The 14,494-nt window shown below is 42.9% G+C and overlaps 1 protein-coding gene across 1 annotated transcript in view; it reads right to left on the reverse strand.

Annotated features, from left to right (window-relative positions):
• Positions 1 to 14,494, reverse strand: part of LOC145401970 (calcitonin gene-related peptide type 1 receptor-like) — a 175,720-nt gene that overhangs the window by 88,252 nt on the left and 72,974 nt on the right. Inside the window, exon 6 of the mRNA XM_080274073.1 lies at positions 11,099 to 11,319. Within this exon, the coding sequence (XP_080130199.1) occupies positions 11,099 to 11,319 (221 nt within the window). The remainder of the gene's footprint in view (positions 1 to 11,098; positions 11,320 to 14,494) is intronic.

The following is a 14,494-nucleotide window of genomic DNA, read 5'->3' on the forward strand; positions in this document are numbered from 1 at the left end:
AAGAAGAGGAAGAAGAAGAAGAAGAAGAAGAAGAAGACGAAAAACAACAACAATAACAATAATAATAAGAGAAAAACGCAATAACAGCATCAGTACAATTACAATGTAATTCGTACAACAATAGCAACAAAAATAGCAACCACAACGACAGCAATAATATCGGCAGCAACAACAACAACAACGACAATGACAGCAGCAGCAACGACAGCAACATCATTAGCAACAACAACAATAATGATAACAAAAACAACAGTAAGAACAATGACAGCAATAATATCGGCAGCAACAACAACAACAACAACGACAATGACAGCAGCAGCAACGACAGCAACATCATTAGCAACAACAACAATAATGATAACAAAAACAACAGTAAGAACAATGACAGCAATAAAACAACAACAATGACGACGACGACGACGACAACAGCAACAGCAACAAGAACGACAGCAATAACAACAAGAATGACAGCAACAACAACAATTACGACAGCAATAGCAACAAGAACAATAGCAACATGCACTCCTTTTCTCTTATCTGTCACTCGCCTCTTCCCTCCTGCCAGCCCTTCAGACGATTTTACTCAGCCAGTGCAAAAATCTTAGAGTGACGGGCCAACACCTCACTTCAGATAACGTATTTCACTGGTCTCACCTTTCAGCTTCCAGACGACATTATTCACCCCAGGCAGCTCTTATCGAAGGGGTGAATGACAGATACATGTAATCCCTCAAGTTCGAAAAGTCATTTATTAAACTGAAAGAAGGAAAGACAAAACAAGAAGCGGTGCCAAGGCACAGCAAACCCGTCCCCGGCGGTCATTTTAGTGCTGGCGTATAAACACAACAGGATATCTAGTCAAAGATGCCCCATATCATATTTGGAGTAAATCGGGTGAAAATTGACGATTTTATGCCCATTTTAAATTTTAGGCCCAACCCACCTGACACTGAACCCCCTACCGCCAACAGGGGGGTGACCCCCCTGATGTAATAAATCAAGACCTATCTACGATCAGTGAATGGGGACAAAACAACCTTGTCTCATTTAATGCTAGTTTTTTCATTTTCATTCATTGCCAGACGCCACGTATCCCAAACGGGGTGGCCAAGAGCTCAGAGTTAATTGTTTTACAGGAAGGGGCACTAATCCTCCACCAACCCCACTTGACACGCAGGGAGAACGTTATGCCAACAGCATCTGGTGTTCCCAGGCGGTCATCCATCCAAGTACTAACCAGACCCAACGTTGCTAGTAAAACTAAATATATACAATTTACTAATAGACAGGTATTGCCAGATTCGTATATTACCTTCAGTACTACTAATATTCTCATCTCCAAAAGTATTGAAATTCTCGGCGTCTCACTTAACAATGCCCTCAGCTGGACCTCTCATGTTAGATCATTTGTTAAAACTGCCTCAAAGAAACAAGAACTAATGTACAGAGTCCGTAACTTCTTCACTGACGGGCAGTTACCTATAATTTATAAGTCATGTGCGCTCTCAGCTTGAATATTGCTCACCCTTGTGGAATGGATGTGGAGAGGTTGCATTAAAACATTTAGACAAAATTCAGAGCAAGGCTGTTAGAATTATTAACAACCCTGCCATTACAAATAAACTACCTCCCCTACAAGTAAGAAGGAATGATGCCTCCCTTGCATTATTTTACAGATATTTTTATGGCAAATGCTCGGACGACGTTGCGTCCAGTGTGCCACCTCTCCATGCCTTCCCTCGTGCTACATGGTCATCTGGTAGCGCTCATGACTGGAATGTCACTCAGCCATATTGCAGAGCTTCTGGCTATCAGAATTCTTTCATTCCCCGTACTGCATCTCTCTGGAACTCGCTTCCCAAGAGTTGTTTCCCTCCAAACTTCAACCTACAGCTGTTCAAGTCTAACTGTTACAGATATTTTATGAACAGAGGACACCAGTAATCTGGTGTATGGATTATTTTTTTTATTCATTTGTTTTTTCTTCCTCTGTTCTGTTATTAAAAAAAAAAATATCGTAGGATGCAGATTTGGAAGATGCACCTTTAGGTTTTGGTTTCATGTCGATATGACGAATTTAAAAGGAGTTATGGCGAAAAAATTATTTGGGGGCCTACAGCCTGGACCTTGGCTCAATTTGGCCCAAAATTTAATAAGATGATCAGAAGGTCATAGCCCATCACCCCTGTAATTTTAGTCAAAATTGCACCTGTAGTTTTCGCGTAAAATTGTTAACAGTTAGACAGACAGACAGACAAACAAACAAACAAACAGACAAACCGAGTGAAAACAATACACGTACCAAAGCCCCTCCAGGGCGGGGACGGGTAATTAGAGACGGCATCGTACTGAAGAGGTCGATGGAGAGAGTATCTAGCCTGTTCACTAACAGACACCTCCCAGTGCTGCATAAAACTGTCAGACAGCACTAGCGATAGAACATATGTGACGTCATCGTGATGGAGGGGTTAATGCATTGGATCGACCCCTCTTTAGTGCACCATCGGTTAATTAATCGCAGCAGGCGGACGTACTTTGTAATTATTCTGGCGACAACCAAATTATTATATTCTCCTCACCTCTTGGGAGATACTAAGTGAACGGAAGGGATAAGATATAACCTTCATTAATCTTTCATTTACAGGACACTCTCCTTAACTGGAAACACTTGCTGGTGGTGGCACGAATATAAACTAAACAAAAAAGGAACACTCAGAAATTGCAACGCCCGCACCCACCAACTGGTGTAAGATTCAAATATTTAACTTTGCTCTGTGGCCTGAACCCGACAGATTACTCACAAAGTTTACCCAGTGACCTTGACCTAAGGTCTTTCCCTGTGACCTAGACCTTTGTTCTCAAAATCGAATCCCTTTATCCTTGGTTAAGCCTGAACATTTTCACAAAAATTAGTTTACATTGGATAAGAAAATAATTGTTGACCTTGCCATGTGACCTTGACTGAGTGTAGGGTTCGAGTCCATGTCGTGGAGGATACTTTAAGTGGATGTTGGCAGCATGTCCTTTCATAACGTTTGGACATATTCATACCCTCTCCTTTCTACCAATGACTTACATAGACCACGACACAAGCAATGTCAGTACAACACTGCAACTTCCACATACATCACCTCCTTTAGACACCCGTCCCCCTTTCGTACTTCGTCAGCATGGGCCCGACAGCAGAGCTGATCAGACCAGATGTGGGAGAACATCCCGTCGGGGCCGCGTCACCATTTATTTAATCACAATTTCTCTCCATTAACCCCCATCATGCACAGCCACTCCTCCCTCTCACATCTAATGTTCTCTTCACACTGTCTATCCATCTTATTTGTGGTTTTCCTCTAAACCTTACACCTGTCACATTAGATCCAGCTAGTTTTTTCACCAATCATCAATCTTCATCCAATCTCTCCATATGTCCATACCACCGCAATACTCTCTGATTAACTCAATCAGCCATCTCACCCATAACGCCAGTTATCCTTCGCACTTCATCATTTCTCACTCGATCCATACGCGTCACTCCACACATACCCCTCAGACACCTCATCTCCATTACGTTTAATATCTTCCTTTCATCTACTCCTATATTCCATGCTTTGTCTCATATAACACAGTCCGTACCACATACTCCCTCATACAGCCTTCACTTTACGACCATTTTAAGCGAACGATATCTAAACACTTTTTTCATTCATCCCAGCACCTTTCCTACATCATTCATTCTAAACTTCACTCCTACAACAATTCATCCTCTCACAGCAACATGTGACCCTATATACTTAAAACACTCCACCTCCTCAAGCAACTCGCCATTCAAAGCTACATTCATCATCCTATCATCAATCAACCTCGTACAATTCATCACCTTACAGGTACTCTTATTCTTATTCATTCTCAATTTCTTCCTTTCACACACCCTTCCAAACACCTCTACCAGCTGCCTCAATCTCTCACTCGAATCAGCCACCAGTGCAGTAACATCTGCAAACAGCAGCTGACTCAAATTCCACTCTCTACCATCAACATTCACCAGACGCAAACCTGTACGAAACACTCTCCCATTCACCTCTCCTACAACCCCATCCATAGAAATATTAAACAACCAAGGCGACATCACACAACCTGTCCAAGCCCCACTCTCACAGGAAATCAATAATTCACAGTATTTCCCACTCGTACACACGTTCTGCTATTTACATAAGAACTTTTCACTCCTTTTAACAACCTGCCACCTAGTCCATACAACCTCAAAACAGTCCACAAAGCCTCTCTATCAATTCTATCATACTCTTCCTCTACATCCATGTACGCCCAAAACACATCAGTACCTTTTGCCAAATACTTTTCACACACTTCTTTCAGCAAACACCTGATCCACCTCCCTCCTCTAAAGCCACACTGTTCATCACCAGTCACTCCCTCTGTACCCTTTCTAACTCTCTTAATCAACACTCTACCATACATCATACCTACAACTAGCATATTCATACTTATCACCCTTACCTTTACATAACGGAACCACACACTAACTTTTCCACTCAATTGGCACCTTACCACTCACGAAACACACATTCAGCATTCTTACTAGCCACTCAACAATAGTCACCCCACCACCTTTCAAACATTCCAAAGCACACCCATCCATACCTGCAGCTTTCCCTGCTTTCATCTCCTTTGCTGCCTCCTACACTTCCTCCATCATGATCAAAGAATCATTCAACTCTCACAACATATTTATTCCTTGCTCCCTTTCATCTGCCACAGTATCAGCCTCCCTTTCCTCCTCTACATTTAACAATCTCTCAAAATATTCTGCCCATCTCTTCCTTACTGCATCCATCTCAATTAACATCCTTCCATCCTTTGCTTTTACTCGCCCCTCCTTCCCAGACTCTCCCTTTCGCACCCTCTTCACATCCTTCCAAAATATTTTCTTATTCTGTTGAAAATTTTCAATTAATCGCCAACCCCACCTCTCATCTGCTCCCACTTTAGCATCACGCACAGCCCTTCTTGCCCTGTTCCTCTGTTTCTCATACCTTTCATATGACACCTTATCCTTCCTCTGCAGCCACACTTCATATGCACGTCTCTTCTCAGCTACAGCCATACTTACTTCCTCGTACCACTATTCACTTCCCTTTCTCACACCACCACCCACTCGTCTCACACCACATACCTCATTTGCATACCCTACCATGGCACTTTTAAACAACTGCCATTCCTCCTTCACACCGCCATTTTCCTGATCTTTCACTGCTTTCCTCTCGTTTTTAACCTTCTCCTGATACACTGTCATTCTTTCTGTTTTGCCCAATTCACTTTCTCTTAAAACCTCTCCGCCACACCCAACTCTCCCATCTCTCACCCACCTCACTCCTACTCTCAACTTTCCCTCCACCAGGCAATGGTCAGACATACCTCCCCTCTCCCCTCTCAGGATTCTCACGTGCAACAATCTTCCTCTTACATTCCTGGACACAACCACATAGTACATCAATGGTCTATCAACAACCCTTTCACCCTCCTGTCTCACCCATGTATCCTTATAAATATCTTTCTTCTCAAACAAGGTAATTCCAACCACCATCTCTCGCTCAGCGCATATCCCTATCATTCTTTCCAATTATCATTTCTTCCAGGCACACCATGCATGCCAACGACACCTTCAACTGCTACATTTCCCACTCTAGCATTGAGATCTCCCATCATTACCACATTCAAATTTGCTCCAAAACTCTGCAGACACTCATCAACATCACCCCAGAAAGACTCCCTCTCTTCTTCATCCCTTTCACCACCAGGCCCATATGCACTCACACATACCCGCAACTCAAGTCCAAATTTCGCTTTCACTCACATCAGTCTCAATGACACCTCCATCCACTCAGTCACACACTGCTGCACTTCGGCTCACTAGCAAGGCCACTCCTCTCTCTCTTTCTCTATCGACACCTGACATGCTTCCAGTCACACTTCCAAACTTAGAATCACGTTTCCCTTTCATCTTTGTTTCACTCAGCGCCAACACACCCATCTTTCTTCTCGCAAACCTTCTCCCAATCTCCTCCCCTTTAACCCCAATCGTACAACATCCACGCACATTCATAGACTCAACCTTCAGGGTACGGGGATAACTCAATCCCCCATCCCTTTTTATTCCCTGTCTAATTGTAGGAACTAAAAATACAGAGGGGGTCCCTAGTTCCCTCACCCCGACCCTTTTAGTCGCCTTTTACGACACTCGGGGAATGGCAGAATTCTGCCTAATACAACCTGGCCTCAGAGTAATAGCACCACCCCATAGTGCAGCCAGATTGTGTTCCCCCCGCCACAGGGATATATATATATATATATATATATATATATATATATATATCGATCTATCTGTCACTCCCTCTGTACCAAAAGGTGGCTGTTGTGTATACATACGCAACGACTTATCTTGCTCTCGTGTTCCTGAACTTGATTCTTCTGAATTCTCCACACTCTGGCTTCGGCTTTCCTGTCATTCTCTGACTAAATATATCTGTGCTGTTTACTTATCCCCTAATTCTACTGACTATCAAAAATTCTTCGACTATCTTACTTCTATGATGGAACACATTCTGTCCATTTCTCCTTTCTCTGAAATCTCCATTCTTGGAGATTTCAATGTTCACCACCACCTTTGGCTCTCCTCTCCTTTCACGGATCCACCTGGTGAACAAGCCTACATCTTTTCTATCCTTAATGACCTAGAGCAGCTTGTACAGCACCCTACCCGTATCCCTGACCGCCTTGGAGAGAGCTCCAACATACTTGACCTCTTCCTCACAACTAATCCTTCTGCTTACTCTGTTAATCTTTTCTCTCCGTTGGGCTCCTCCAATCACAACCTTATTACCTTAACCTGTCCTATCACTCCAGTACGGCTTGTGGACCCTCCAGGGAAACGTCGTCTGTGGCATTTTGGAGCCGCGGACTGGGAGGCCCTCAGGCAGTACTTCTTTGATTTTCCCCGGAATGATTATTGCTTCCATGGCCGTGAGCCATCTGAGTGTGCCTTGCGCATTACGGAGGTTATTCTCTCGAGCATGGAAGCATACATTCCTTTCTCATATCCTTTGACTAACGCAAGAAAGCCTTGGTTTAATCAAGCTTGTTCTAATGCTGTCTGCAACAAGGAGAAGGCCTACAACAGGTACCGGAGCCAACCCACCCCTGAATCACATAATCTTTACGTTTCTGCCCGGAATTGTGCTAAGTCTGTTCTTCGCTCTACTAAAAATAATTTCATCCATACTAAATGCTCTCAACTCTCCTACTCGAATTCTTCCCGCTTCTTCTGGCACCTTGCCAAAAATCTTTCTAACAACTTTACCTCATCATCCTTCCCTCCTCTTTTCTACTCTGATGGTTCTGTAGCTATTTCTTCTACTGATAAAGCAGATCTCTTCGCACAGACTTTCTCCTCCAATTCTACCTTAGACGATTCCGATGCTGTTCCTCCATCACTTCCCCACTCTGACTTCCTCATGGCTGACATTAAAATTTCTTCAGTTGATGTATTTTCTGCCATCACTGGCCTTAGTACTAACAAGGCATATGGGCCTGATGGGGTCCCTCCTGTTGTTCTCAAGAACTGTGCTTCTGTGCTTACACCCTGCCTAGGCAAACTATTTCGCCTTTGTCTGTCAACTTGTACCTTTCCTTCTTGCTGGAAGTTTGCTCTCATTCAGCCAGTCCCAAAGAAGGGTGACCACTCCCAACCCTCCAACTATCGTTCAATTGCTTTAACGTCCTGTATTTCAAAAGTTTTCGAGTCAATTCTTAATAGAAAAATTTTAAGGCATCTTTCCTATCACAACCTTCTTTCCGATCGTCAGTATGGGTTCCGTCAGGGACGCTCCACTGGCGATCTTCTCACCTACCTTTCAGACTCTTGGTCATCCTCCTTTCGGGACTTTGGCGAAAGCTTTGCCATTGCACTTGACATCTCAAAGGCTTTCGATCGAGTCTGGCATAAATCTTTAATTTCCAAACTGCCCTCCTACGGTTTCTATCCTTCTATCTGTGCCTTCATCGCTAGCTTCCTTTCTGGTCGTTCTATAGCCGCTGTTGTACACGGCCATCGTTCTTCTCCTAGATCTATCAACAGTGGTGTTCCTCAGGGCTCTGTCCTATCACCAACTCTCTTCCTTTTATTCATCAATGATCTTTTAAGCTGTACATCTGACCCTATCCACTCATACCCTGATGACTCCACCCTTCACCTTTCCATTCGGTTCCCGCAACGCCCATCTCAACAGTTACTTCAAGAAACAAGGGATGAGGCTATGGCACACCTAATGTCTGACTTGGCTCATATCTCTGACTGGGGTAAAAATAATATGGTTGTCTTTAATGCATCTAAGACTCAGTTCTTACACCTATCAACCCAACAAAATCTTCCACAGGTATACCCACTAATGTTTAATAATATTCAGCTTAATCCTGCATCATCCTTGAACATGCTTGGGGTTTCATTTACTTGGGACTTATCTTGGAAAGATCATATTACATCTCTTGTAAAATCTGCTTCCAAGAGATTGGGTGTGCTAAACCGACTCCGCACTTTCTTTACCCCTGCACAATTATTGACTCTATGCAGGGGTTTTATCCGCCCCTGTGTGGAGTACAACTCTCATGTGTGGGGAGGCTCCCCACATACAGCTCTTCTCAATAGGGTGGAGTCAAAGGCTTTTCGTCTCATTAACTCTCCTCCTCTTACTGACTCCCTTCAACCTCTGTCTCTTCACCGCACTGTTGCATCTTTATCTCTTTTCTATCGCTACTTTAATGGTCACTGCTCCTCTGAACTGTCTGCTTGCATTCCTCCACCTCTACGACGGGCGCGTAGCAACCTCTCATCCCTTTTCTGTCCAACTCTCTAATGCAAGAGTTAACCGTTACTCCCAGTCTTTCATTTATGCAACAGGTCAGCTCTGGAACTGTCTCCCTCTGTCTGTATTTCCTGCTGCCTATGATCCCCAGTCTTTCAAACGTAGTGTGTCCAGGCATCTCAAAATGATCGGATCTTGAATTTGGCTCTCTATTGTATTTTGTTTTTCTCTTGGAGGGAACTGTTACTGCGGGCTCATGGCCTTTGGTTCCTTCCTCCTCGCATAAAAAAAAAATCTATCTAGCTATCTATGCATCTATCAATCAGTCTACCTGCCTATCTATCTATCTATCTATCTATCTATCTATCTACCTACCTACCTATCTATCTATCTATCTATCTATCGAGAGAGAGAGAAATTTTAAATTATACTTTCAAAGAAGTATGGGAACTGGAGAAAGCGGACAGAGAGGATCTTTTGGTACAAGATTAAGGACAAAGAAGAAGAAATGAATTTAAACTGAAGAAGAGATGTCTTATTCATGGAAAAGAGTTTAGCTTCCCAAACAAAGAAGTATAGATATGTGGTACAGACTGGTAGGGGAGAGGCTGCTGTTGTTGATCACCCTCGGTCTGTTTGACCGAGCAGACTCACCAACCGCAGGCAAGAAACCGTCCCAAATGGCCGTCCCGTGCAGAAAAATAATGTTCCCTTGCGGCTGGACACCGCATTTGCGTCGCATCTCCCAGTTAACAGGGCCACTGTACTTGGCCCCACATCACACTGTTATTTGGTTGTATGGCTTCCACCCAGAATTGTAAATGGTTTTCTGAGTCACAGGAAACCATTTGACTTGTCACTTAGCTTAGAGCCGCCAGAAGTGGAAAGAAAATTAATAAAAAGTGACATGGAGGAAAAGGAGAGGGGAAGGCAGACACAGAGATAGAATGATAAAGATGGAAGAAAATATAGGCAGCACTTGAGCGGATGCTGGTGGCCACCACCTACCACCAGGGGAGAGGGTGCGAGCTAAGAACACCTGTATGTTTCAAACTAGACTGGACTAAAGTAAGTTATGGAGACAAGCTAATACGAACTTAACTCATCTCTTCCATACTAGAATTACGAGCATGTACAGGGAACTAAAATTCATTCGACATAACTTAGGAGAGACTTTCCTTCTTTTCCAGCCTATTTCACGTAGTTCAACGGCTGAATATGGCAATACTACAGCTGCACATCCTTTCCATGGTAGTTCTTCATCGCATTCTTGTGTTAATCGCTTGTTACAGTTCAGCATTCATGAGTGTGAGGATCCCATGTCGCGCTGTCTCCAGGGTTCTCATAAGGTGAAGAAGCTTAATAACACCTCTTCCATAGCGATTTATTTTGCATTTAACACCTTACTGAAATCTTGTATTATGTTTATTCCTTTGTATCATCGCTGTAGGTTGCATAAATTTGATAAAAGCAATTATTAAATTAGCACATGCAGAAATAAACTGTCAAAGAAAAGATGTTATGGAACTTCGATATCCGACGAGAATATGACCCGATGTTGCATACAAGGTGTACCTGAGATGTAGGATCCGTCCGACGCTGGTTCCGCCTGACACTCAGGTGATGTTCGTTCCGGTATGGTACACGCATCACCAAGTCCATGGGATGTACGGGGCCACGGGTGAGGTGAGGTTAGGTTACTGTAGGTTACGTTACGTTAGGTTAGGGGAGGGTAAGTAAGGTTGAATTACATTATATTAGGTTCCAATACTTTAAGTTAAATTAAATCAAGTTAGATTAGGCCGGGTCAGGTGAGTTTCGTTTATATGAGGCTAAGCGTGATTTGGTTAGCTTCGATTAGGTTGGGTAAAATTAAGTTCCGTTGGGTTGGGTTAGGTCAGGCTAGGTTAAGTTAGGTTGGCCTAACTTATGTCAGATTAGATTAAGCTAGAGTAGTTAGCTTCGGTTTGGTTTGACTTCGTTAAATTAGTTTAGTTTAGCATTGTTTTGTTTAGGTTAGATTTGGTTAGGTTAGGTGGAGTTAGTTTAGGTTTGTGAGTGTCGCCAAACTTTTCCGCTCTACTTGAACAGTCCCGGGTCCCAGATGACAGGGGATTTCCGCGAGGCTTGTTACTCGGTTCCATTCCTAATACCTCTTTAATATAGATAGTAAATTTACGCCTCGTTAAAGCGAATAGATGACCGTAAAATAAAACCGTGCTTACTGTAAGGTGTCCTGAGTTGATGCGCCCCTAGCCAGGCCATACACGGCCACTATGCCCCCAGGCAGGCCCCAGCCCAGGACGTAGAGCCACCTGAGCAGCGCCTCCTCACTGACGAAGGCCACCACCAGCAGTGTGTGCAGGTACAGACCCTCAGCGAACATCCACAGGTAACTCGACACCAGGAAGTACTGAAGCAGGATGTGCAGAGCCTGACATCCAGCCTGTGCGAGGGACCACGGCACGTTAATGAGGAGGGACAGAGTTGAAAGAAGGGGAATAAGGGATTGTGCCAAACAGAGAGAGAGAGAGAGAGAGAGAGAAGAAAAAATAAAACGAAACGAGAGATCAGAGAGTGGGACGGGGCTGAAGAAACGGAGGGAACAAGTGAACAGGGGGAGAGAGGGAAAAATGGGAAGGAGAGAAGAGCTGAGGGCAACGATGTGAGTGGAAGGAAGAGAGAGAGGCTGAAAGCAAGGGGAGGAGGAACTGTAAGAAGAGGTGAGAGGAGACAAGTGGAGAGGGTAGGAAGGAACGAATGTAGGGAAGAACTCGGAGAAAGGAAAGAAGATTGAAGACGACTAGGAATAAGCAAATAGCAACAGACCTGTAGTAAGGGAATGGAAACTTTAAACTTCTCTCTGAAAGGAAGCATAACACTGTCAGTAGTATTTATCGATGTTGTTCTGCAGTTGCATCTTCAAGGTTCTGAAAAAGAAAAAAAAAAAAAAAAGCATACATCACAGAACGTTGTGATTCAGCAGTGAACATACTTAACTGGGGGCTCGGTGACAGATACTTATCCCCGTGATTTATAAAGTTGGTACTGTATCACAACTTGCTACACTGGAGGGCAGTTTGCTCCATATATACACAACTCTGTTAAAGATGAAATGTTTAGCTTCATGTGCCTGACGTCGTTTTATATCCATTACCTCTAGTACAGTTTGAGCGATCAACTGCGAAATACTGATGGGTGGCCATATTATCGTGTCCTTTAAATATTTTGAATACTTGAATTAAACCTCCTTATAACCTGCGTTTAATTAGGGTAAAGAGATTCAGGGCTTCTAAATGCTCTTCAAATGGCTTATTTCTCAGTCTAGGTATCATCTTTGTCACCCTTCGCTGTACTCTCAAGTTTCTCCATATCTTATTACACTCCACCTGACAAAGTCAGAGGAGGGTGTTGTTATCACTGGCAGGGCGGCTGGCCGGGCATTGAGATTTCATTTCCAGGCCAGAACTCAGAAAGTAGGCTACTCACTAAAGAGTCATAAAATTTCACACAGTTATGTGTCTTATGGTGAACTGGTGCCTTTTGACAGGTAGAATGCTGTGTCTTAAGTAGTTTTCTTTTTTTTTTAATAATGAAAAAGTAAAATGAAAAAATAATTTTCCAGATATTTTTAATGCAACCTGCACATGGAATCTGAAGGGCCCAGGTCATGTATCCTCAAAGCGTTCTTCTTAAACTCATCTTTAAAAGAAAAGATTGGGAGGGGATGAGGACCGTTATGCGCTTGGTTAGGTGTGCAGGGAGGTGGGAAGGTATGTGCTTGATCAGATGGAGAGTTGCAACAGCGTAGCGTTGCTTATGTTTTATAATGCAGTGACCAGAAATGAACGCAATACTCCAACTGCGGGAGTGCTAAGGCATTATACAAAATGAGGACAAAATTTGTGTTGTTTTTTATTCAAATGCCCAAATGAATCAGGTAAATTTATTGTCCTTTTCAAAAGCTTCTGTACATTGTTTGTTTGGTTCAAATCATTTGTTATTATTACCACTGAGTCATTTTCATGGTTTATCCTATCAGGTTGGACATTATTCATATTACAACTGGCCCTTATGTTTTTACTGCCAATGTTTAGCGCTGTACGCGTATAAATATTGAAATTCATTTGCCATGTCTGAATGCCTGTCTCTGCAATGCTGTATCTGTTCTGTTACCCATTTTTGTATCGTCGGCAAGTACAGAAATCTTACAAACTAATCCTTCATCAATATCATTTACATATATGAAAAAAAAAAAAAATAAAATAAAAAAGGAATCTAACACTGAACCCTGCTGCACTCCACTTGTAACGTTGATCCATTCTGATTCTCTTCCATTTATTACAACTCTTTGCTTTCATCCGGTGAGCCAATTTTCTATCATCCAGTGAGCCAATCTTCTATCCACCCTAGCACACTGCTACTGAAACCATGCGCCTTTAGCCTCTAAAGGCGTCTTTTGTGTGGAACTTTGCCAAAGCCTTTTGAAAATCGAGACAGACAACATCAACAGGGTTAGTCTCGTCTTACATGTTCCGTATAGCTATGAAAAAGTCCAACAGGTTCGTGAGGCAGGAGCGTTTATTCCGAAGACCATGTTGCGAATCTCTTGATGAGATTATTCTAAGTGTTCAACAAACTTGTCTCTGACAACAGTTTCAAGCAATTTGGAAACCACCGATGTTTAACAAATTGGTAGGTAGAAAGAAGCTGTACTGGGATTAAAAGAGAGGAAGAGAGGAAGGAAGGGAGGGAGGGATTGGCAGAGTGGGGGGGAAAGGAGGAAAGTGTTAACGGAAGGGAGTGATGGAGGGAGGAAGGGGGTGAGGAAAGGAGGGAGGGAAGGCGGTAAACTGTTAAAGGAAGGAATGGAGAGTGAGAAATAGGGTAGGCGAGATTATAAAAGGAAGGAAAATAGGAGGAAGAAACGAAGGCTGTAAAGGGGAAAGAAAATAGAAGGAAAAGGAGGCAGGAGACTGAAAGATCTGGTGAAATTAGGAGGTAAATAATATGTCTATGGAAAGAGGAAAGTGAAAAAGAGCAAAGAAAACGTGGAAAAAAAATCAAGTGAAGAGAAAATAGGAAACAAACGCAAATAAAGAAAGCCAAAAGTGGGCAAAGAAAGTTGAGATGAAAGAGAACAAATAAAGAAGGCGCTGAAACAGGTGTAGAAAATGAAAGGAAACGAAGAGGAAAAATACAAGGATATGAAATAGGTGTAGTAACATGAAAGACGTGAAAGGTATCACCGAATGGTGATAATATGGACCTAGACAGAATGATGTGAAGATGAACAAGATGAACAAAAATAAAAAGTAAAACATTTGACGAGCAATATGAAAATTAGCATCAAGAAGGAAGGCGAAAAATAGGCAGGGAAAGAAAGGGTTAGTAAAATACAAAGAGCATGGGAAACCATGTGTGGAAAGAGAGAGGCATGAAAGAGGGCAAAGTCAAACGAAAAAAAAAAATGAGTGGGGAAAATAAATACGGAACAAGAAGCCGTGCCGGCACAGCAAATCCGTCCCCGACAGCCATTTTAGTGCTGACATATACACACAACAGGATATCTAGTCAAAGATGTCGCATAAAATTTGGAGTAAATCAGGTGAAAATTGACG

The sequence above is a fragment of the Coenobita brevimanus genome, chromosome 57 (genome assembly GCF_032717465.1).
Source record: "Coenobita brevimanus isolate Jiangsu-jjx chromosome 57, ASM3271746v2, whole genome shotgun sequence".
Lineage (NCBI taxonomy): Eukaryota > Metazoa > Arthropoda > Malacostraca > Decapoda > Coenobitidae > Coenobita > Coenobita brevimanus.